The sequence below is a fragment of the Salvelinus namaycush genome, chromosome 1 (assembly GCF_016432855.1).
Source record: "Salvelinus namaycush isolate Seneca chromosome 1, SaNama_1.0, whole genome shotgun sequence".
Lineage (NCBI taxonomy): Eukaryota > Metazoa > Chordata > Actinopteri > Salmoniformes > Salmonidae > Salvelinus > Salvelinus namaycush.
In genome coordinates this window covers 40,997,815-41,021,658 of record NC_052307.1, presented here as the reverse complement: position 1 = coordinate 41,021,658, position 23,844 = coordinate 40,997,815, and the positions used below count along the sequence as shown (strand labels likewise).

General features: G+C 39.8%; 1 protein-coding gene across 1 annotated transcript; it reads right to left on the bottom strand.

The window, feature by feature from the left end:
- Positions 1-404: 404 nt before the first annotated feature.
- LOC120055342 (heat shock protein beta-8-like) lies at positions 405-22,244 on the bottom strand. The gene is made up of 3 exons (XM_039003217.1): positions 21,424-22,244; positions 14,900-14,963; positions 405-1,599 (listed from the first exon to the last, which is right to left on the bottom strand). The coding sequence occupies exons 1-3, from the start codon at positions 21,818-21,820 to the stop codon at positions 1,434-1,436; spliced, it is 627 nt and encodes a 208-aa protein (XP_038859145.1). The 5' UTR covers positions 21,821-22,244; the 3' UTR covers positions 405-1,433.
- Positions 22,245-23,844: the final 1,600 nt, after the last annotated feature.

Here is a 23,844-nt window from a genome sequence, read left to right as displayed (position 1 = left end):
GCCGTGCAGCATTTACGGTGATATGGCCTCTGTAGAAGTCAGGACAGTCATACTTCTTGCGATTTGCGGACCAGCGCAGAGCTGTTAAGTAATGCAGTTGTGAAGGAAGTTGTCAAGGAAGTGAGTTTGTGTTTACGCAGGACCTCTCCTGTATCAATCAATCCTTTGTCTACGTCCCAAATGGCACCCAACTTCCTTTAAAGTGCACTACTTTTTACCAGAGCCCTATGGACCATAAGTAGTGCACTATAAAAGGGAATAGAGTACCATTTGAGATGCACACTTACACTAAGCTGTTACCCAATTACTGTTGTTGGGCACTGTTGGGCAGACATCTTGGAATCTGGCCCATACTGTACATGGCAGACAGAACAAAACACACAGATGTGAACACACACTGGGATTGATGGGAGGTTTTATTGCATAAACAAACACAAAGACATGAGGGAAAGGGGGAGAGAGAGGGATGGAGGAGATGAGGGAGGGCAGAGGAAGGAGAGGGGGGAGGGAGTAGAGAAGTCTAGCAAAAATGCATTCCCTTTGCACCAAGAACGAACACAGCGTCATCATTACATGTACAAATAGAAAAATGCAACGAACATCCGTTTGTAAGACCTCTAGGTAGGGTAATCATGGCACTCAAATAGATGTGTCTATGGGTTGGCACGTACTGTTAAGTGCAATGTATTTACAGACAGTAGGCCTACATTAGGGTAGAATACAGTTTCAACACACACGTACAGTAGGTTACATACTATAATGATGGGAATATCCCTTTCATTAAGTCTTCCCACTCAGAAATTAAGCCATATGGGATAACTTTATTTGATTATCCATTTGAATGTGCTTCTTTCAAATACACATTTAACATAATATGGTGTATATGAAGCATCCTGTCAAATGACGTTTTCATCACAAATGCGATACGGATAGAAAACCAAGGCATCACAGGATTATCCAGACAGAATGGGCCCCAGCTTGCTTCTAGGCTGCTCAGTTTAGGATCTGGAGTCAGTTCAGTATTGCATCTGGGACTGGATGCATACTGTATATAGCAACTCTACTGTGAGACATTAGGATTGATTTAGTTTGTGACTTTTAATTAAATCTGTGACAGATCCAAGTAGCCTTCGCTGCCAAGAGATACACAAACACCATGTTATTATTATATATTTTAGGGGAGTGATTGAGTGATTACTTAACACTCAAAAAGAAAATCAGAGTGCTTCTTTGGGACCATATTCAGTGCACTACTTAATAGTGAATAGGGTGCCATTTCGGACCCATCCCAACAACATAACGCAGAAGGTCTCGATGGCTTTGAACCTGTGTTAGCCCTTTCTCTACTCTGCTGGATGCTCTATTATGTCCCGAGGGGGGCCCGGGTGAGCCTGTGTCTCCCCAGGGGAGAGAGCTCGGTCCTGGGCTTCAACCTAGACCATGGTGGCCTCCTGGCTCTGGCTGGCCTCTTCCATCTCTCCCTGAGGACCTTCGTTACTGAAGAGGTAGTAGGGAGGGCTCTGCCGTGCCTCGATGATCAACACACCCTCTGGCGACAAGGAGGCGAAGACCGTCAGAGGGTCCACGTCGATTGGAATCCTGAGAGGGAGAGAAAGAACATTTGAGAGACTTGTACATACAACTTTAAGCTTGAGGGTCTTGAAAAAGTTGGTAACTACAAAGATAGAGAGAACTGGTGTGGAAGGAAAGGCAAAACATTGTGTATACAACTGTGCTTGGAGGTTTTAAAAACTTTGCAACCTTTTCTGAATTACCTCAGCAGTACTGCAACTACTGTTTGGTGCTAACAAATGGATTTGATTGACATCTTGTCGATACCCATAACAGCCTCCAGTTATAAACAGAGGATTTAACACAATCCGTAAGTAGAAACCTTGGCTCCAGATTAAATTAATGTTGAAAGCAATTTTTTTTTTCTTTGGCCAACGCTCATTTTTCAGGTTTTCATTAAAATGTTCTGGCTGCCGTCATCATCGCAGCGCCGTGAGGGAGAAAAAAAAGGAGAAAAAAGAGACATACTCGCTCCAGGTGCAGGATTGAGAAATGAGGGCTGATTCCAATTATTAAAAATGGCTGTCTGATGCAAGTTTATTATCACCTGAAATTTCCATTTGCATACTTTTCTAATCAGCTCATCTCAACAGCCAGACAGACAGGTAACAGCCAATTTCCCTCTCACTTTTCCCCCTTGGTTTTTGAACTAGTTTATGACTAAATTAGCATAAATGGCTTCCTCATAAATGTGTTTTGAGAGAGAGGGAAAGAGGGAGAGAGAAAGAGACAGGGACAGAGTGACAGACAGAGAAAAATAGTTTAGAGAGAGAGTGAGATATCATTACCGCCTGTCAAAATGTTTATGAGGATTCTGGAGGATTTTATTTTATTTTATTACAATCCCCATTAGCCGACGCCAATGGCGACAGCTAGTCTTATTGGTGTCCGACACATAATGGAAAATACAATACAGACAAAATACTTAAAAAATGTACATACATTTAAAAACATTAACATGTAGTGTGCATGTGCGTTTGCATCAATCAGTTACACATGTCAGTACATACAGTACATGAGATGGATGGCAGTTCCATGCAATCATGGCTCTGTATAATACTGTACATTTCCTTGAATTTGTTCTGGACCTGGGGACTGTGAAAAGACCCCTGGTGGCATGTCTGGTGGGGTAAGTGTGTGTGTCAGTGCTGTGTGTAAGTTGACTATGCAAACAATTTGGAATTTCCAACACAAATGTTTCTTATAAAAAGAAGAAGTGATGCTTAGCCAAGAGACTCAACTCTTAGCCAAGAGAGCGTGGAATGCATATTATTGATATTAGCCCTCTGATTACAATGAAGAGCAAAACGTGCCACTCAGTTCTGGGCCAGCTGCAGCGTAACTAGGTTATTTGTAGCACTTGGTCATATGACAGGACAATAATCAAGATAGGATAAAACTAGAGCCTGCAGGAATTGCTTTGTTGAGTGTGGTGTCAAAAAAGCAGAGAATCTCTTATCATGGACAGACCTCTCCCCATCTTTACAAACATTGAATCCATATATTTTGACAATGACAGTTTATAGGCTACCCATAAGGTACAACCAAGGAATGTAGTCTCCTCAACTTGCTCAACAGCCACACCATTCATTAGCAGATTCAGCTGAGGTCTAGAACTTAGGGAATGATTTGTACCAAATACAATGCTCTCAGTTTTAGAGATGTTCAGTACCAGTTTATTATAGGCTACCCATTCTAGGGTTGCAGTGATTTCACTAGCTGTGGTTGCTGACGTGTAGAGGGTTGAATCATCAGCATACATGGACACACAGGCTTTGTTTAATGCCAGTGGCAGGTCATTGGTAAAAATAGAAAATAGTAGAGGGCCAAGAGAGAAGGATGGAGAGAGGAGGACTGGTATGATTGGACCAATATGAGATAAACAGACAGAGATTGCTTCTGAAATTGCACCCTATTCACGGCCCATAGGGCTCTGGTCAGAAGTAGTACACTTTATAGGAAATAGGGTGCCATTTTGGACAAACCACTAATATGTTTGGATCAATATGAGATAAACAAACAGAGATTTAAAGATTACCTTGGTTGCTAGATAGGATATATCCTTGGAGTATATAGCCCAGACAGAAGCATATGGCTCTGGGTAAAGTTAAAGGTCTTGTGTTCTCTGCTATCAATTCCTAACAAATGTCAGCATGGGATTAACCTTTGCTGAGTTTTATCTGGTCTAATCTAGTTTATGACACTGTAGTAGCACATGTTATATAATACTTCATAAGCATGATCTAAACATACATTATCTTCCTTATTTTAAATACATTGAGTGTACGAAACAGTAAAGATGCAGTATGCAGAAATCGCTCCGCCATTTCCTGGTTGCTAAAATTCTAATAGTGCGCCAAATTTCAGTTTATGTGAAAAAACAAGCAAATATAGTGTAGAGAATCATTGTACCATCTAAATAGCTGTGAAATATATTTTCTACAGCCAAAAATATTGTATTTTAGCTGTTTAAAGCTGGTGTACAAAACTGAAAGTAAAACAAAACAAAACTTGAGAACGGGAAGCATAGAAATAGGTCACAGAACATATCTACCGCTTCTTAGACTTGCTTTTAATGAGAACTATTTAATTGGGTTGCCCCAAAAAGTTACATATTACAGCTTTTTAAGAACACCTGCTCTTTCCACAACATTGACTGACCAGGTGAAAGCTATGATCCCTTATTGGATGTCACTTGATAAATCCACTTCAATCAGTTTAGATGATGTTGAGGAAACAGGTTAAAGAGGGATTTTAATCCTTGAGACAATTGAGACATGGATTGTGTATGTGTGCCATGACAAACAATTTAAGTTCCTTTGAATGGAGTACGATAGTAGGTGCCAGGCACACTGGTTCGAGTTAAGATCTGCAATACACACAGAGAGAGAGAGAGCGAGAGAGAGAGAGAGAGAGAGAGAGAGAGAGAGAGAGAGAGAGAGAGAGAGAGAGAGAGAGAGAGAGAGAGAGAGAGAGAGAAAGAGACAGAGAGAGAGAGACCCCAGACAGACTGGTCTCTGGTCTTTGTCAAGCAGCTTGGCCATATAAAGCTCTCTGTCCGTCGCTGGAGTTTCCATATGAGCTGCCAAGTGTTCCTATGCTTAAATAAACAACACCCTTACAAAAGAAACACATGAAAAAAATCACATATGAAAAAAAGATGGTTTTCAGACACATGTGTGACCCTTTAAGGAAGCTACACGTCACTACTTCAGAGGAGAGGCATTTGAACATATTTAAAAATATTTATTTTGGCCAGAAATGCCTTCTGGAAAATGTAAACTTTCATGTGCCTTAATAACAAAGGTGTATTCCATCTGTAAATACGAATAAAATTGTTACATTATGAGCCTAGTTGGTTAAGCCACGGAAAAAGTCAGGAACCTTCCCGCTAGCCATGATTGCCTGAGATAATGGATGGGCTGGACATGCCGGGAGATGAGTTTGCATTGGTCTGCCATGTAGCTCACTTCTGTCTATAACGTGAGCTGCTCAGTATGTGTTGATTATCCTTTCAAACACGGCTTTTTTGAAAGATATAACATTAGCCATCGAAAATTACAAACGTTTTGCTACTTTTCTCAACAACATTGATGCCCTGAATTTAGCAGGCGCTATCGACAGATCAGTTGGAAAGAGTTGTGATAGGCTACTTTCTGCACATGCCACGGTCAGTGTGAACCGGAGTGACTTGACACAATACTGGCCAAACAAGATGTAGCTACAAACAGAGTTAAATGGTTCCAGTCTGCCGTAAACCGTTCATCCATTTATATGGGTAAGAGTCTAGCTACATTTTCATATATTATAAGTTTCTAATTTAGTCAGAAAGTAATATTCATTGCAAGTTAAAGCGTACTGTTCGCTAGCTAGTGAACGATAGCTTGCTGGCTCGTTACGTGTATGATCTGTGTAGTAATATTATTCGAAGCATATAACTATATGCATTGCTTGTAATAGCCTAATGTTAGCTAGCTAGCTAACATTGAACATAGTTGGTTAGCTTTAGCTACCTGCATATTTATACTACCGCTATGACAATCAGTTTAACTTCTTATGGCTGCAGGGGCAGTATTAAGTAGTTTGGATGAAAGGTGCCCAGAGGTGCCCAGAGTAAACTGCCTGCTCCTCAGTCCCAGTTGTTAATATATGCATATTATTATTAGTATTGGATAGAAAACACTCTGAAGTTTCTAAAACTGTTTGAATGATGTCTGTGAGTATAACATAACTCATATGGCAGGCAAAAACCTGAGAAGAAATCCAAACAGGAAGTGGGAAATCTGAGGTTGGTCAATTTTCAACTCATCGCCTATCGAACACACAGTGGGATATGGGTCAGTTTGCACTTCCTACGACTTCCACTAGATGTCAACAGTCTGTAGAACCGTGTCTGATGCGTCTACTGTGAAGTGGGGTAAATGAGTAAGGTCTACCATGACCTGACCATGCTCTGACCATGCGCGTTCACATGAGAGGGAGCTCTGTTCCATCGCACTTCTGAAGACAATGGAATTCTCCGGTTGGAACTTTATTGAAGATTTATGTTAAAAACATCCTAAAGATTGATTCAATACATCGTTTGACATGTTTCTACTGACTGTTATGGAACTTTTTGACATTTTGTCTGCTTTTAGTGAACGCACTTCCTGACTTTGGATTTGTTTACCAAACACGCTAACAAAAATAGCGATTTGGACATAAATGATGGACATTACCGAACAAAACAAACATTTATTGTGGAAGTGGGAGTCCTGGGAGAGCATTTCGACGAAGATCAGCAAAGGTAAGTGAAGATTTATAATGCTATTTATAACTTTTGTTGACTCCACAATTTGGCAGGTAACTGTATGGCTTCCTTTTGTGGCTGAACGCTGTTCTCAGATTATTGAATATTGTGCTTTTGCCGTAAAGCTTTTTGAAATCTGACACAGTGGTTGCATTAAAACAAGTGTATCTTTAATTCTATGTAAAACATGTATCTTTCATCAAAGTTTATGATGAGTATTTATGTTATTTGATGTGGCTCTGCAATTTCTCCGGATATTTTGGAGGCATTTCTGAACATGGCGCCAATGTAAACTGAGGTTTTTGGATATAAATATAAACTTTATCGAACAAAACATACAGTATATGTATTGTGTAACATGAAGTCCTATGAGTGTCATCTGATGAAGATCATCAAAGGTTAGTGATTAATTTTATCTCTATTTCTGCTTTATGTGACTCCTGTCTTTGGCTGGAAAAATGGCTGTGTTTTTCTGTGATTTTGCGGTGACCTAACATAATCGTTTGTGGTGCTTTCGCTGTAAAGCCTTTTTGAAATCGGACACTGTGGTGGGATTAACAAGAAGTGTATCTTTAAAATGGTGTGAAATACTTGTATGCTTGAGGAATTTTAATTATAAGATTTCTGTTGTTTTAATTTGGCGCCCTGCACTTTCACTGGCTGTTGTCATATCGATCCCGTTGACGGGATTGCAGCCATAAGAAGTTTTAATATGAGTTGAGATTATGCCAGTTCATTGTTTAGCTAAACAAAAAGACTCCACTTCACCAAATGATTACAAGACCCATCAAGTCAGCCAGGTGTGTCTGGGGGTGATTACAGCCATCTATTGTATTTCATGAACATGTGTACATGTCTAGACAATAGTGACCCATCCACTTAGCTGGCTGGGGGATGATTATAGCATTTCTTTCACATGACCCATCAATTTAGACAAATGTGTCTGGGTAAGCGTCATCTAATAATTATCTGGACACTTTCTGTTTTTGATATCGCTACTATGCAAATATGCAAGTAACCATTTCACTGTACCATTTACACCTTCTTTATTCTGTATTTTATTTTATTTTATTTGAGTGTGTGTTTACCAGAGACGGTAATGTGAAGAACATGACCTGCACTGCAGTCAGATTAGGATATAGGCCAAGGACAATAAAATATATTTTTATCTGGAATCTTTCCTTATTGTAGGCTACTACTTTTGTTGTTTACTACACTACTCACTCTGTTTAGCACATGGCCTCACATGTGAATCTTTAAAGAGATGGGTTGGGGCTTAGGCTAAAGAGGGTGTGAATGATGCTGAATGAGTGTAGACAAAGAAGAACCCTCCAGTAGGTGTACCAAAAAGCTTCAAGGGCCATTTTCTCAAAAGTGGGGTGACAAGTTTATCAAAGCAGAATTACTTTCCCATTGTTCCTCAACTGCAGTGTATGTACCATTTTCTATGGTTTCTACTTTTATCCAATGTAAAAAACACAATTACAAATTTTGCTACATAGGACTGAATTCACGTGAAACAAATTAATGATTTAATATTTGTTGTTGTAAAAAAAATTACGAGTCAGACACGTGGTTTTGGGACACGTGCGAAGTTTCACGTACATTTTTCAGGTTTTTCCATTGTGAAAAAAATGTTTCCCCACATGTGACATTCTTTTTCATATGTTTATTCTTCACCACTTCCAGCTCCCATCCAGAGACTGACCTGGACTGACCCTGCTTCTGTAGTTTCAGAGGCAAAACAGCAGTGAGAAGCAGGGTGCTATGTTGTTGAAATGAATGTGCCAAAACTTGCAACTGGAGAAAAGGCAGCGAAAGCAAAGGCCAGCGTAACATAACCAAAGATAGGGAGAATTGCAGGAAAGAGGGAGGTGGTTCATTTAATCGTGTTATCGTTCAAAAAAATCCTTATTTGAGCCGTATTTGTAACGTATTTGGGCTTTTTAGATGTGGTCACCCTAAATTCCCGGTGGAAACATTGCTACTGCAACATGTTAACACCATCTTTTCACATGTGAGGAGAATAGCATGATTTCAACCCCACATGTGAATCTGCACACCCGATTTTCACAACGTTTTTATCACATGAAACTGCATATTTCACATGTGAAACTGCAATTCACATGTGAGGTGAAAACACATTATTCTCCTCACATGTGAAGGTGGTGGTAACATGTAAACTCTAAATGTAATACATGTGAAAATATGGTTTCCTGTGTGAAATTTAAGCTTAACACGTGTGAAAATGTGATTTCACATGTGAAACTGCAAATTGGACGTGTGAAACTGCAAATTTGACGTGTTTTTTTTTAAAGGGCAGAGACTCATAGACTCAGACCTAGAGTCCAGCCTCCATTTCATTATCATAACCCCTCTACAGTCTCTCTACTGTCTTTACACATAACTGACAATTGCCTGTCCGAGTCTGAGGAAGCCAGAGAGCAAGGCGAAAGAGTGGCATATCAAGGGGAAATAGATACCACAGACATACTCAAGTGTGGAAAGTTAGAAATGAATGAAGACCCCATAATAAATCATCCCAGGCTTCAAGGCTTCAAGGCTCCAATTCACAGTCCCCTGTTTTAGGGAGCCAAATGCAGCAAGTCTCTCTGACAAAGTCAAATCACTCAGCCGGCTTATTACGTGACACACCCGACTGCATAATCGTATCTGTCCGGCTGGGGATTTTATTCACCTCTGGCTACATAGCTTTTTATCTCTCCCATTGATTCTGTATGGCTGCCCAAACTGTCCAATATGCTTTTTTCGGGTGAGAGGCAGTGAAACAGGGCTTGCGGGAAGAGAGAGACAGGAGGTAAAGTGACAATGACAATCCACCCACAGCCCTGAATAACAAACCAAATAGCTAGCACAGAGAGAGACCTTCACAGAAAAACACATAGGAATTACATTCCAGAGAAAGAGACACAGAGAGACATTGAGTATTTGTTTCTTGAATAGCCAGCCTGGTCTCAAAGACGTATCATACAATCCACACACAGCCCCGAATAACAAACCAAATAGCTAGCATAGAGAGAGACCTTCACAGAAAAACACATAGGAATACAATGAGTATTTATTTTTTAGAATAGTGTCGTAGCATTTGCTGTCACCTCTTGACGCTAGGGGTCAGATTTTTTTTTTTTTTTTTTTTAAATAACGTTCCCAAGGTAAATGGACTATTTCTCAGGTCCAGATTGTAGAATATGCATATAATTTACAGATTAGGATAGAAAACACTCCAAAGTTTCCAAAACTGTCAAAATATTGTCTGTGTGTATAACAAAACTAATTCGGTAGGCGAAAACCTGAGAAAATCTAACCCGGAAGTGATATTTATTTTTAAAATCTGTGTTTCCTGGCCTGTCTTTCTTCCATTTAAAGGGTTATCAACCATATTCCTTTTCCAATGGCTTCCTCAGGCTGTGACCAGGCTTTAGACATAGTTTCAGGCTTTTATTCAAAAGTAGTCAGGTGTCCTCAGATTAGTTCCTGCACGCGAGAGGGTAGCGCTCCATTTTCTTTTTCTCTCTTATTGAGTAGGTTACGGTCCGGTTTAAATATTATCGATTATGTTTGTTAAAAACAACCTGAGGATTGATTATAAAAAACATTTGACATGTTTCTACGGATACTTTTTGTAATTTTCGTCGAACGGAACGAGGCTTTGGTTTTCTGAACATAACGCGCAACCCAAATGGCGTTTTTTGTTATAAAAGTAATATTTATCGAACAAAAATAACATTTGTTGTGTAACTGGGAGTCTCGTGAGTGCAAACATCCGAAGATTATCAAAGGTAAGCAATTAATTTTATTGCTTTTCTGACTTTCGTGACCAAGCTAACCAAGCTAATATAAGGCTAACTGTTCTAGCATTGATTGATACACTCACAAAAGCTTAGATTGCTTTCGTTGCAAAGCATATTTTCAAAATCTGACACGATAGGTGGATTAACAACAAGCTAAGCTGTGTTTTGGTATATTTCACTTGTGATTGCATGATTATAAATATTTTTAGTAATATATTTGAATCTGATACATTTGGGAATTTTCTTCTGCCTTTCAGGACCGGAACGAGGCTGTAGTTTTCTGAACATAACGTGCAACCCAAATGGCGTTTTTTTGTTATAAAAGTAATATTTATCGAACAAAAAGAACATTTATTGTGTAACTGGGAGTCTCGTGAGTGCAAACATCCGAAGATTATCAAAGGTAAGTGATTCATTTTATTGCTTTTCTGACTTTCGTGACCATGCTAATTATGGGCTAGCTGTTCTAGCATTGATTGATACACTCACAAAAGCTTGGATTTCTTTCTCTGTAAAGCATATTTTCAAAATCTGACACGATAGGTGGATTAACAACAAGCTAAGCTGTGTTTTGGTATATTTCACTTGTGATTGCATGATTATAAATATTTTAGTAGTAATAATAGTAGTAATAATATTAATAATTAGTAATAATAATAGTAGTAATATTTTGCGCCCTGCAATTCAGCGGTTGTTTAGGAAAATGATCCCGTAAAAGGGATCCGTAGCGCAGAGAAGTTAAATTTGTAGACTGTTATATTATCAAATCAATTCTCGTTGTGTAATTATTCTGTGATTAAACGAATCATGGAATGATAATTAACCAGGAAGTCGGGGCACCTATGGAAAATGTTGTTTATAGAGTTACAATTTCCCGAATATAACTCTTCAGATAATTTATTATCTTATCGATTACAGTCTTCTATTAATGTATTATTACCTCATCAGTCTCATTCCTGAATGTGGCAAACCCTTGGATATCTGCACGAACACTAGCATCATAAATCATGAATCAGTTATATATAAATTGGCTTAATTATTTATTTACTAAATAACTAATCAATCACAGAATTACATAAACACACACACAGTAGGTCGTACATTGGTTACTAACATGACACAAAGAAAAGTCCCTAGTGGACGAAACCGATATGACAGCTTGGTAGACAAAGGAAAGGGGTGGGGACAGCTCAAGAGCGGGAAATTCAGAGTTGATAACTACACTCATGGAAATGCTAATACTTTGAACATGAACAGCCGCCCAATCGAAAAGAAATTGCAAATGACATATTTATTAGTTTATGCCTTTGTTGTCCCTCTCTGTGATTGCTGGTCCGTCTGCTGGATAATAGTTAATCAGAGAGTCTCTGGTTGCGTTCCCCCAGAGATCAAAGTCTTTCGTAGTTGTAGCTTGTTATAATGCATACGTCAGAGTGCCATTCGGTCGTTCGACCGGTTGCGTTTACCAGACTAAAGTACTTAAACAGCTGCAGCCTGAATATTTATTCTTTAGTTTGTAGATTTCTTAGCCATTTCAACGTGGGAATGATCTCCACGTTCTCTGGTCTTGTCCTTTGGTAGAGTTGCCAACCATTTCAACATGAGGCGACAGCTTCCATGTTTTCTGGTCTAATGTCAATTTTGGCACCGGTGGCTTTATACAGTAGAAAAGGGGGCATTCCATGACACCGTGTAATGTCTGTGCTCACGGGGGCGTGGCCACTGACTGATCATAAGTTACTATGAAAAACAATTCTCATTTAGAAGACTAAGATCACATTGTTATCTTTCCAAAAGTATTCGTATGCTTAATAATTTATTTTATACAACATCAGATGTAAACCCCATAATTGAGAAGTGTATACAAACAAAGAAGCAGTCATGTGTGTCTCCTGTCCTTCATGAGGTCACCAAATGAAACAAACTCGACATGACTGTTCCTTAAGTGTCCATGGACCACCCCAACTGCTTGGAATACAGAAATACTGTTCAATTATTCAACTTTTTGATGTCCAAGTGTCTCTCTGTGTTCCACAGTCACATTCCAATCTCGATACTACAGAGCCCAGAAGCAGAGTATTTTACGACCGCCATAAAGCGGCCCCCTCCACCTCTGCGGGAGAGAGAGGGCGCTGTGGAGCAGACCGACTGTAACCTGATCCTTCAGATCTTCACAGGAGAGTTATGACAAAAGCCAGCCTGGTCTCAAAGACTAGACGTAACATAGTAAACAAAAATATGGGACACTCAAATGAGTATGATATGTTATGTTTGGTATGGTTAAATAAGACAGAAGGTTACTTAAGGCAACAACTAAAGTAGGGTGGTTGGTCGGGGTGGATGGGTAGGTGTATAACGCGAATGTCTAGAAACCCAAATAATGCGTGTTCAAATCTCATCACAGGCAACTTTAGCATTTTAGATAATTTGCTACTTTGCAACTACATAGAATATTAGCAAAATCCTCCCCTAACCCTTTAACCTAACTCCTAGCCCTTAACCTTAACCCTAACCTTAACCCTAACGCCTAGCCTAGCTACTGTTAGCCACCTAGCTAACGTTAACTTTAGCCACCCAGCTAACGTTAGCCACAACAAATTGGAATTCATAACATATCATACATATTGCAAATTTGTAACATATTGTATAGGTTGCAATTCATAACATATCATACGAATTGTAATTCGTAACATATCTTATGAATTATAATTTGTAACATATCATATGAAACTAATGATGGACACCCACAAATGAATAATACAATTCCAAACGTAACATATCATACTCATTTAAGTATCCCAGATTTTCGTTTACTATGCTACGTCTACCCCAGGTTGGAATAACATAAGTAGTTAACCTTGTTGATGCACTATACCTTTACCACAGAAGAGTCAGAGAAAAATCCTAAATAGTTAATGATTTGTATGCACTCTTCTCTCTAAGATCCTATGCTAGAAAGACCACAATAAGTTCATTAAGAAATAAAGGCACAAGCAGCCGTGTTATATCATGAACATAGTCACAGCTAAAAATTGTTGTAAGGGTGGCAGGTAGCATAGTGGTTAACATGTTGGGCCAGAAACCAAAATGTTGCTGGTTTGAATACCTGAGCTGACGAGGTGAAAAATTGTTTAATTTGCTCCAGGGGTGGCCTACTACTACGGCTGATCTTATAAAACAACACATTTCACTGCACCTATCCGGTGAATGTGACAATACTTTTTTTTTTATGGGGGGGGCGGGGCTGGGCTCCGACGCACAGCAGAATTTTATATTCTGCAAGGAATAACAAGCTCTAGGGCTTGATTTAATCCGTAGAGCTGAAGATCCGCAGTATAGCGCAAAATAAATTCAATGGCAGTGTTTCCGCGTTTGCGGAGATTCCATTCATGGTAAATGCTGCATATGTTGGCTCAATCGGAAATTACCTAGAAATTACAATCGCGGATCTTCAGCGCTACAGATTGACTCAAGCCCCTAGTCTTTTTCACTAATAACAATATATTAGATTAGTTAGGCAATACAGGAATGTCTCCTCTCTCTCTCCACTGAGGGTAGCCTACTGTACTCTACAGCCAGATGATTTCTGTATTGAGGACAGTTATTTATATACCCACTATTCTATCTCTAAGTCTGTCTCTTGCTTTGGGTTTCGCTTAGCTGGAGAATGGTGTGTGTGTGTGTGTGTGTGTGTGTGTGTGTGTGTGTGTGTGTGTGTGTGTGTGTGTGTGTGTGTGTGATCTGAGGGATTACAATTACAAGACTTGGTGATATGAAGAGAGAGAGTAGTGCTGGTGCCGGTGCAGACTAGCTGCCTACTAATTAGCCAAGAATAAATTAATAACATTGAAGTGACGCCACCTCCACCGTGCCTGTAAGACAGTGGGTGTATCCCAAATGGCACCATATTCCCTACTTTTGACCAGGGCACATAGGGGTCTGGTCAAAAGTAGTGCAGTATGTAGGGAAAGGGTGCCATTTGATAGGTAGCCAGTGCTCCCATACTTGTGATTAGCACCACTGTTTGATGTTCCATAGTCCTAATTAACAGGGGCATGGCCGTATGGAAACTTCTGTGCCCTAGCTGCCTTGGGTTACTGGGCCATTTAGCTGGCATTTTGATATGAGATCATATGACAGTAGATGTTTGAAATGTCTGATGGATTACCTGTGGGGAGACAGTAACTAATCCTGACTAACTAATCCTATTTATTAGGATCCCTACAAAAGCAGCAGTTACTCTTCCTGGGGTCCACATGAAATTTGACATAATACATAGTACAGGACATTATTAGTCAAGGACTGAACTACATACATTTAAAACTTCACACATAGCCTACATATCAGTTCATACACACAATATCTAGGTCTAATACATAGTACAGTGCAAATTACCAATGAAGATATATAAAATGGCTGTGTCTCTTCACAGTCCCCATTGTGCAGTAAGGTGTTCCTTTATCCGTTTTTTTATTTGGTTATATTGGATCGTATCAAAATAGATGTTTGAAATATCTGATAGATTCCCTGTGGGGAGGCTAAAGGTTGTTGTTTTGCTCATCGAGGAACGAGTGACAACTTTGAAATGGGATCATATGATGTGTTTGAAATGTTTGATTACCTGTGAGATATGGACGCTACGCAAAGTAATCCTAAGGGAGTATGTGTTTATTGGTTGTTGTTGTTGCTGTTGGTATCATCGTTGCATGTGGCTATGGATACTCACTGTATCTTCTTTGTGAAATTCTTTGTCACTATACCTCCTTCCTCTTGCTTCTCTTCATGTTTCCCTGTGAAAAAAACAACATGAAATCCAATGAGCAGAGCTCAATAACCCTAACCAATAATACATTGTCAAATGGTGTAACCTCTGTTGCTTGGTCATTATCAGGTCAAGGAGGAAGATAAGACCCTGAACATATCTCTGTTACTAGACACAGAAAACAGACCAATAGACTAAACATCACTTCATATATATACAGTTGAAGTCGGAAGTTTATATACACTTAGGTTGGAGTCATGAAAACTCGTTTTTCAACCACTCCACAAATTTCATGTTAACAAACTATAGTTTTGGCAAGTCGGTTAGGACATCTACTTTGTGCATGACACAGGTCATTTTTCCAACAATTGTTTACAGACAGTTTATTTCACTGTATCTCAATTCCAGTGGGTCAGAAGTTTACATACACCAAGTTGACTGTGCCTTTAAACAGCGTGGAAAATTCCAGAAAATTATGTCATGGTTTTAGAAGCTTCTGATAGGCTAATTGACATAATTTGAGTCAATTGGAGGTGTACCTGTGGATGTATTTCAAGGCATACCTTCAAACTCAGTGCCTCTTTGCTTGACATCATGGGAAAATCAAAAGAAATCAGCCAAGTCCAAGAAAAATTGTAGACCTCCACAAGTCTGGTTCATCCTTGGGAGCAATTTCCAAACGCCTGAAGGTACCACGTTTATCTGTACAAACAATAGTACGCAGGTCTAAACACCATGGGACCACGCAGCCGTCATAAGGCTTAGGAAGGAGACCCGTTCTGTCTCCTAGAAGCCACTGCTCCAAAACCACCATAAAAAAGCCAGACTACGGTTTGCAACTGCACATGGGGACAAAGATCGTACTTTTTGGAGAAATGTCCTCTGGTCTGATGAAACAAAAATAGAACTGTTTGGCCATAATGACCATTGTTATGTTTGGAGGAAAAAGGGGGAGGCTTGCAAGCCGAAGAACACCATCCCAACCGTGAAGCACGGGGGTGGCAGCATCATGTTGTGGGGGTGCTTTGCTGCAGGAGGGGCTGGTCCACTTCACAAAATAGATGGCATCCTGAGGAAGCAAAATTATGTGGATATATTGAAGCAACATCTCAAGACATCAGTCAGGAAGTTAAAGCTTGGTCGCAAATGGGTCTTCCAAATGGACAATGACCCCAAGCATACTTCCAAAGTTGTGGCAAAATGGCTCAAGAACAACAAAGTCAAGGTACTAGAGTGGACGTCACAAAGCCCTGACCTCAATCCTATAGAAGAGTTGTGGGCAGAACTGAAAAAGCTTGTGCGAGCAAGGAGGCCTACAAACCTGACTCAGTTACACCTGCTCTGTCAGGAGGAATGGGCCAAAATTCACCCAACTTATTGTGGGAAGCTTGTGGAAGGCTACCCAAAAACGTGTGACCCAAGTTAAACAATTTAAAGGCAATATTACCAAATACTAATTGAGTGTATGTAAACTTCTGACCCACTGGGAATGTGATGAAAGAAATAAAAGCTGAAAAAAATCATTCTCTCTACTATTATTCTGACATTTCACATTCTTAAAATAAAGTGGTGATCCTAACTGATGTAAGCCAGGGAATTTTTTCCTAGGATTAAATGTAAGAATTGTGAAAAACTGAGTTTATATTTATTTGTCTAAGGTGAATGTAAACTTATATTTTTGTTTCATCAGACCAGAGGACATTTCTCCAAAAAGTACAAGCTTTGTCCCCATGTGCAGTTGCAAACCGTAGACTGTTTTTTCATGGCGGTTTTGGAGCAGTGGCTTCTTCCTTGCTGAGCGGACTTTCAGGTTATGTCGATATAGGACTCGTTTTACTGTAGAAATAGATACTTTTGTACCTGTTTCCTCCAGCATCTTCACAAGGTCCACGCTGTTTAAAGGCACAGTCAACTTAGTGTATGTAAACTTCTGACCCTCTGGAATTGTGATACAGTGAATTATAAGTGAAATTATCTGTCTGTAAACAATTGTTGGAAAAATTACTTGTGTCATGCACAAAGTAGGTGTCCTAACCGACTTGCCATAACTATAGTTTGTTATCAAGAAATTGTTGGAGAAGTTGAAAAACGAGTTTTAATGACTCCAACCTAAGTGTATGTAAACTTCTGACTTCAACTATATATATATATACAGTATATATACAGTATATGCCCTGTCAAAGCTTTTAGAACATATTATCCTGTCACGGCCGTTGAAAGAAGTGGACCAAGGTGCAGTGTGGTGAGCGTACATTTCTCTTTTTATTTAAAATGTTGCCAACAAAACAACAAACGAAAAAACAACTGTGAAGCTTACAGGGCAAAGTGCCACTAACAAAGATAACTACCCACACTGAAAGGAGGGAAAAAGGGCTACCTAAGTATGATTCCCAATCAGAGACAACGATAGACAGCTGTCCCTGATTGAGAACCATACCTGGCCAAAACATAGAAATAAAGAAACATAGAAAACAAAACATAAAATGCCCACCCCAAATCACACCAAACCAACTAGAGACATAAAAAGGCTCTCTAAGGTCAGGGCGTGACATATCCGTATCGTTTTTATGAGATAATAGACAGCTTCTGATAAGTGGGTCTGGGTGTTGAAATCCAAACCCTTGCAATAATTGGCAAAAATATTTCTCAAATATTTTTCTAAAGATGTTTATAGCAGTATCATTATCTAATTCCCAGGATTGTGGACTGATGTAAACACAGCGTACATACATAGTCGTGTCCCTGGTGTAAGGGTGGGTCATATATTCACAGGAATGATGACGAAAGACACCATTCCATCTCCTCCCATCTTAACCCTGCTTCTTCTCAAAGTATGACCTCACCAACCCAAACACATATATTCCTGACAAACAGAGAGTGAGATAAAGAGATAGATCTGGAAAGCCCCAGAATGAAGGCTTCATCTTAATAAAGTTCTGTTTATGACTTCTGTCTGTGCAGCTGCTCTACATGCTAAATGTCAGTGTAGCAGCCGCTGCCCTCCACCCCTCTGCCGCTCTGCTCGGTCCCGCCCAGCTATGTGCAACGCTATACCCCTGCAGTGTGAGCTCTGGTCTGGAGAGAATAAAAACACAACCACAGGCTTTCTCTCAGTCTCCCAGAACCTCTCACCCTCCCTCAGTCCCTTGTGGTACAGATGTCACATTCCAAACTGCCCTGGCAACACACCCAGACCTTAATTGCAAATATACAGTAGGCTACACCCATTAATTAAACATAGTTTTTGCTGCAGCCTCAAGGACACACTGCTTTGGACAGCTTAGAAACTATGATGAGGCAAAACCCTGTTCAGCCAATGTTAGGTTAACTTTTGCTTTGTACAAACTGTGACATGAGAGAAAGCCCGGAGAGGCCACGTCAACCCCGGCTTGAACATGCTTGTGACACGCCCACACAGGCAGACTTTTAGAACGAGGTCACTGAGGCAGGCAGGCAGAGCCACGGAGATAGGCAGCTAGCTGACTAAATGACCCAACTGGCATGCCAACAATGTGTTTATAAAAAGCTTGTATAGGGCCTAGTATCTTCTCTCTGTAGCCTACACTACCCTCTACTTCCCTCAGACCTTGCCTAGGTGCTGGTTATCCCTGGCATTCTTCAGTTGTTCCCTAAATATTTAGTCTACTCTCTAAAGAAGCCATGGAGAGCTTGAAATATTGTATAGGCTTATTCTGCCTATACAATCAGGACCTGGTTATACATAACAAACTCAAAGATTATATGGATGCCCTGGACAGGAGGTTAATATAGCCCTTAAAAGTATTAGGTTCAACAATCAGGGCAGTTCTGTTCTGTAAATCAGTTCAGGGCATGGTAACAAAACAAACTCTAAAATTACTGGTATATGAATTGGCTAAATACTGAAGGGATGTAGTTAGCCATCAATGGGTAGAATACTGAATAATGAATAATGAATAATGAATAATACTTCCAGAACCTAGCTGTTTCATGTTTTTGGTTCCTAGAATCAGGGTATGGTAGTACAACAATCTTATGATTTAATAAATACTGAAGGGTCTAGTCAGCTATCACCAGGCAGAATAATAGTTCCAGAACATTCTCTCTCCAGTGTTAAACACTAACAGTAGTGTGTTGCTTATCTTCTTGTGGACAGATACTGTTGTCATGGGCCTTCCTCACTTAAATCTATATCTGGCGCATTGGTGAGTGATTCTGAAGGAATCTAAACAGGTGCCGAGGCTTGATGAACTGGTCTAGCAATCTGCAAGTCATGGGTCCTACTGCCCATACTGTAGGGCAGGATATCATAACATCCCTTGATATGAGCTGATATGAGCTGGCTATGTGAATCATTTATGTAAATATTTAAAATATGAATATAACTATTTTGTCAATAATGTCTATTGTGTTACTTTATCTATTGTGGTACTTTACCCAGCTAGAACACAACATTCTGATAATCATATGTTTATAAGAGTTGGTGAAAGCGTGGTTTTCCTATGGTACTTTTGCATACAACCTTCTCACAACTTTCTGGGAATGGTGCAGGATAATTGCTTGGCTTTGGAACATTCTTAGCACATTTAAGGAACTTGACAAAAATGTTTTATTTTCTTGGTACTGTATTTCAATACTTTAACAGACCGTTTCATAAAACTTCAAACATGGTTACATTGTATTTAAATGTGGGTAATGTTCTCGGAATGTTTTCCAAATGGTTTGACATTGGGAATGTTCTCAAATAGTTCAGAGAACGTTAAGAAACAACGTTCTTCTGTGTGAATTTCAGTACTTCAGCATAACGTTTCCTACAGGTTTCCTCATGGTTCCATTTAAAGTCATGTTCTCAAATTGTTCCAAGAACGTTAAGAAACAATGTTCTTCTGTGGGAATTTCAGAAATGTAAAAACATACATTAAGTTCTCAGAATGTGAAGAAAATGTTCCATAAAAACCAGAAGAAAATGTTGGTAGCGTTCAGAGAACGTTCTAAAAATATTATTTAAAAACCTATACATTCCATTCAGCATCAACAAAACTCATCAACAAAACTGTCTCCTCTATCTTGTTAAGTGTGCTCAGGTGTGTTGGCCGCACCCACTAATTAGCCACACCTGATCTTAATGATTGCTTGTTTCCTTTGAAATGGAGTCTGTTTGAATAGACAAGAAATAACATTGTATGCATAAAAAAACATGGCATGCTAGCTCTATCCTGGTGGCACAGTGGAGTAACTCCATGGACCGCAGTCCAAACACTTAAAAAACACACCCTATCCCCTCAGCCCTCAAATTAAGTGGACACTTCTGATGACGTATCATGACGTCTGACAAGTATACACTTGCAGGGCAAGGGGCGAGGGAGAAAGGAATGATTTTTAAATTGACCACCCTTTGCCGGAAATTCGTCACTCATTCATCCTGCGATGATTGTGTTTTCAGCCACCGGTAGCTTGTAGGTGCTTTATATGCGCTACAGTCAATTATGAGTGCATGTCTACTTATTAAATATATAGTTATTAATATACACCTACTGTATGATAGCTAGCACATTAATTAGCTAACTAACGTTAGCCTGCCTAGCTGGATCTTCTGAAGAAGGAAAATGTTTTATTTCTACAATTTCCAAAAGATAACCAAAGAAAAACATATTTACTTTTTATGAGACGTGTTTGTGCCATCATGTGCATTAGTAGCACAATTTCAAAATTATTTGCATTCGTGTTTACTTACACGTGTATGTTGACTTCTACATTGATGTATTTTTAAAAATTTTGCGGACTTTTCTTAGCGGATGTACAATCGTAACAAATTTAATTATGGGGAGTTTCAGGCCCGGAGTGAACATAATTGTACACTCGCAAAGCCGACTAAAAACAAGGGCTGAGGCGCTTACGGTGCAAACTTCCCTTGCTTGGCTAATCATTTGGACCACCCTCCAAGATGACGACGGAGATTCCCCCAAGGGTAAGTGGACGAGGCAAGGGTGTTTGGAACGTAACCCATGGATAGAGAACAGAAGATTATAGGTACTGGTGTCACAATAAAAAATAAATGTATTTGCATTAATTTCCATGTGTCCTATCTCTGCTTGGAGTTCACAAAAGTTTACACAAAATAAGCTAGCAGTGTTATTGAGAGGATTTTTTTACAAAGTTATTCAAAAACCTCCAAATAACCTATCATTTCGGTTCTCAGAGCATTAATAAAACCTCCCAGGAAAACTTTCAAGGAACCAGAGTAAAACGTTCTCAGAACCGTAGAACAAATGTTAACTTGGTCAGGAAAGTATGGCTTCTTTCCCACAACCAATGTGAAACCAAAAACACGTTTCCACAATTTCCAAGGAACTAAATGTGCTAGCTGGGTACAACTTAAAACGAAAATAACATTGTTAGTGTTTCTTATTTATCCTCCAAGCAATTCTGGTGGTATTAGTTGGGTTAGTTTGGATTTGTAAAGGCAATATTAGTAACTTTTGTTATTTACGTTTCGAAGATTTCCTCACCTGACACTTCTACAAACCCATCTTTGGTTTTGACGTTAAGTTCCTCTGGGTTAAAGCTGTGGACGTTCACACACACTTTCCATGGCTCTCCCGGTGTTTGGGTCGGAGAGCTGCGGGGGGACTCGCTGTATCTCGTGCAATACACCGGCGTCTGCCCAGTCGATGTGCGCGTTGGCTGAAACCCAGTGCGCAGAGTGCCAGTAAACGGTGCGGAAAGCCGCGTGCTGAGCCGGCTAGGCCGAGCCCAGCCGGGCCAGTCCATTGACAAGTCTTCGGGGAAAGGGGACATCCCAAAGTCATCGTCCATAAATCGGGAGGCGAGAGACGGACTCTCTCTGAAAGGATCTCGGGGGACCCTCTGCCTACTTCCAAGAGTGTAGAAGTCTCCTTCTGCCATGTTTACCGGTCGTTGTCCCAAAGAAGAAAAGTAAGAAAAAATGTTTACCCTTTCCAAGTTTACTCTCCCCAAGCTGACAGCTCTACGAATTCTATAAATATTGAGTAGTCTATGAGAAAGAAAAAGTTGTTGATTTGATAATTTCCTGTGTTGGGCTCATGACAGTTACGGATTGGATCACCAAAAATAACGGTTTCAACCCAAGGACATTGATTTATAACTACCCCTCCAGTTAGTATCCTAGAAGTTTAATACCCTCTATGAGTTGAACTGACATTATGCCGATTGGTCAACCGTTTTATATGGCTACCTTCTCCCTGACGGTGAATGTGCACAGTGGTGCCTCTGGGCGCAACCGGTCGCGACGCAACAGTTGACCACAGAAGACCCCCCCTCTCCGTCCAAGTTTAGCCATTAGCTGGTGTGTTACTTGTCCAACAAATTCTTGTCTGTTGAAATGATCGCTCCCCGGTGACTCATCTTTTTAATAGAAAATAACGCATGGCTTCAAGCGTGCCTGAGGGGGAGAGGCGAAGGAGAGCAAGGGGAAAACACGCTGATGTCACTATACGGATAAAACGAATTGCTAATGAGTCAAATTCGTCAGTATGTAAATGACATGTATTTGCGGTATCTTTGTATCTGGCCCAACAGTAAAGAAACAGTAAGCAACTACTATCGTCCTACATCATAGTTAAGCTTTTTTTGTATAGGTATTGAAACAAGATGGCAAGTAAACCCTGTAGGCTATGAATGAAATACAGTTTTATTTAGGATTTTACATGGATTTTACAGACTTACAAGATAGAGGAAGGGGAGGCATACGGGCTTATTTAAGGTTCAAAGGAAGGACAATACAATTTCAGCTGACACATTACAACAAGTCAAGCTCGCACTGACACCAGCGGGAAAACGCATCCTGGCTCACAGTCTTGCATTATCGTTCTTTCACATGGAAAATTAAAGAATGAATGCACATTATTTAACACTAAAATCAGAGAGCTTACAGATGAGTTGACAACAATGAGGCAAAGTATTTACAGTAGGAGAAACCATACCGTACCAGTGCATCATTTTGCATTGATCATTTGAATGACTATTCAACAAATTCTGAATGAATTATGCCACATCCCTCATATAATGAATCTATACAGTGCAGATGCATATTTACACCACAGTAATAATTCATCTTAATTTGTACAGTGTACATACTGTACATCATGGAATGGTATATCAGGGCAAAAGGGAAGAGTGGTTCACCTCAAAATAGTGCTCAGCAAATAGTGTGTTTTTTTTTAGGTCGGTTCAGTTTTGAAAAATAATCATGTTTTTGTTTTTGTACAATAAATGCATTATGTGGGTTCAATGCTGTAACACAGAATAAAACAATTGATGGTAGTGACTGCCCATTACTATCCTTTATTGGGCTCTAGCCATCATTTATTCACATTACTTTACTTAAATAAAATATTTTGCTTGTGTAAATTACATATTTGTTTTTAGTACACTTTTTGAAAAGAAAGGTCCTATCTAGAACCTTAAAGGGTTCTTTGGCTGTCCCCATAGGATAACCCTTTGAAGAACCCTTTTTGGTTCCAGATCTACCTGGAACCCAAAAGCATTCTACCTGGAACCAAAAAGTGTTCCGCCTGAAACCAAAAAGGATTCTACCTGGAACCAAAAAGGATTCTACCTGGAACCAAAAAGGGTTCTCGTATGGGGACAACCAAACAGCCCTTTTGGAACCCCTTTTTCTAAGAATGTATGATGATGACTTCATTATATCATTAATAAAACCCCAATGATGGTAGTGACCCCAATCAATTCGAATTTTTGTTGGGTAGAGATACCTCTCTATCCCTCTCTTGTCTCTCTATCGCTCTGCTCTTTCTCGCTGGGTCGGTCTGACGGCCCCACAGTCTTGCCCGGCAAGAACCAATGATAACAGGCAGCTGTAGGCGCAATGGATTCTGGTCTTAACTATGACTTTGACACATTGTGATAGAGGACTCATCTTTGTATCT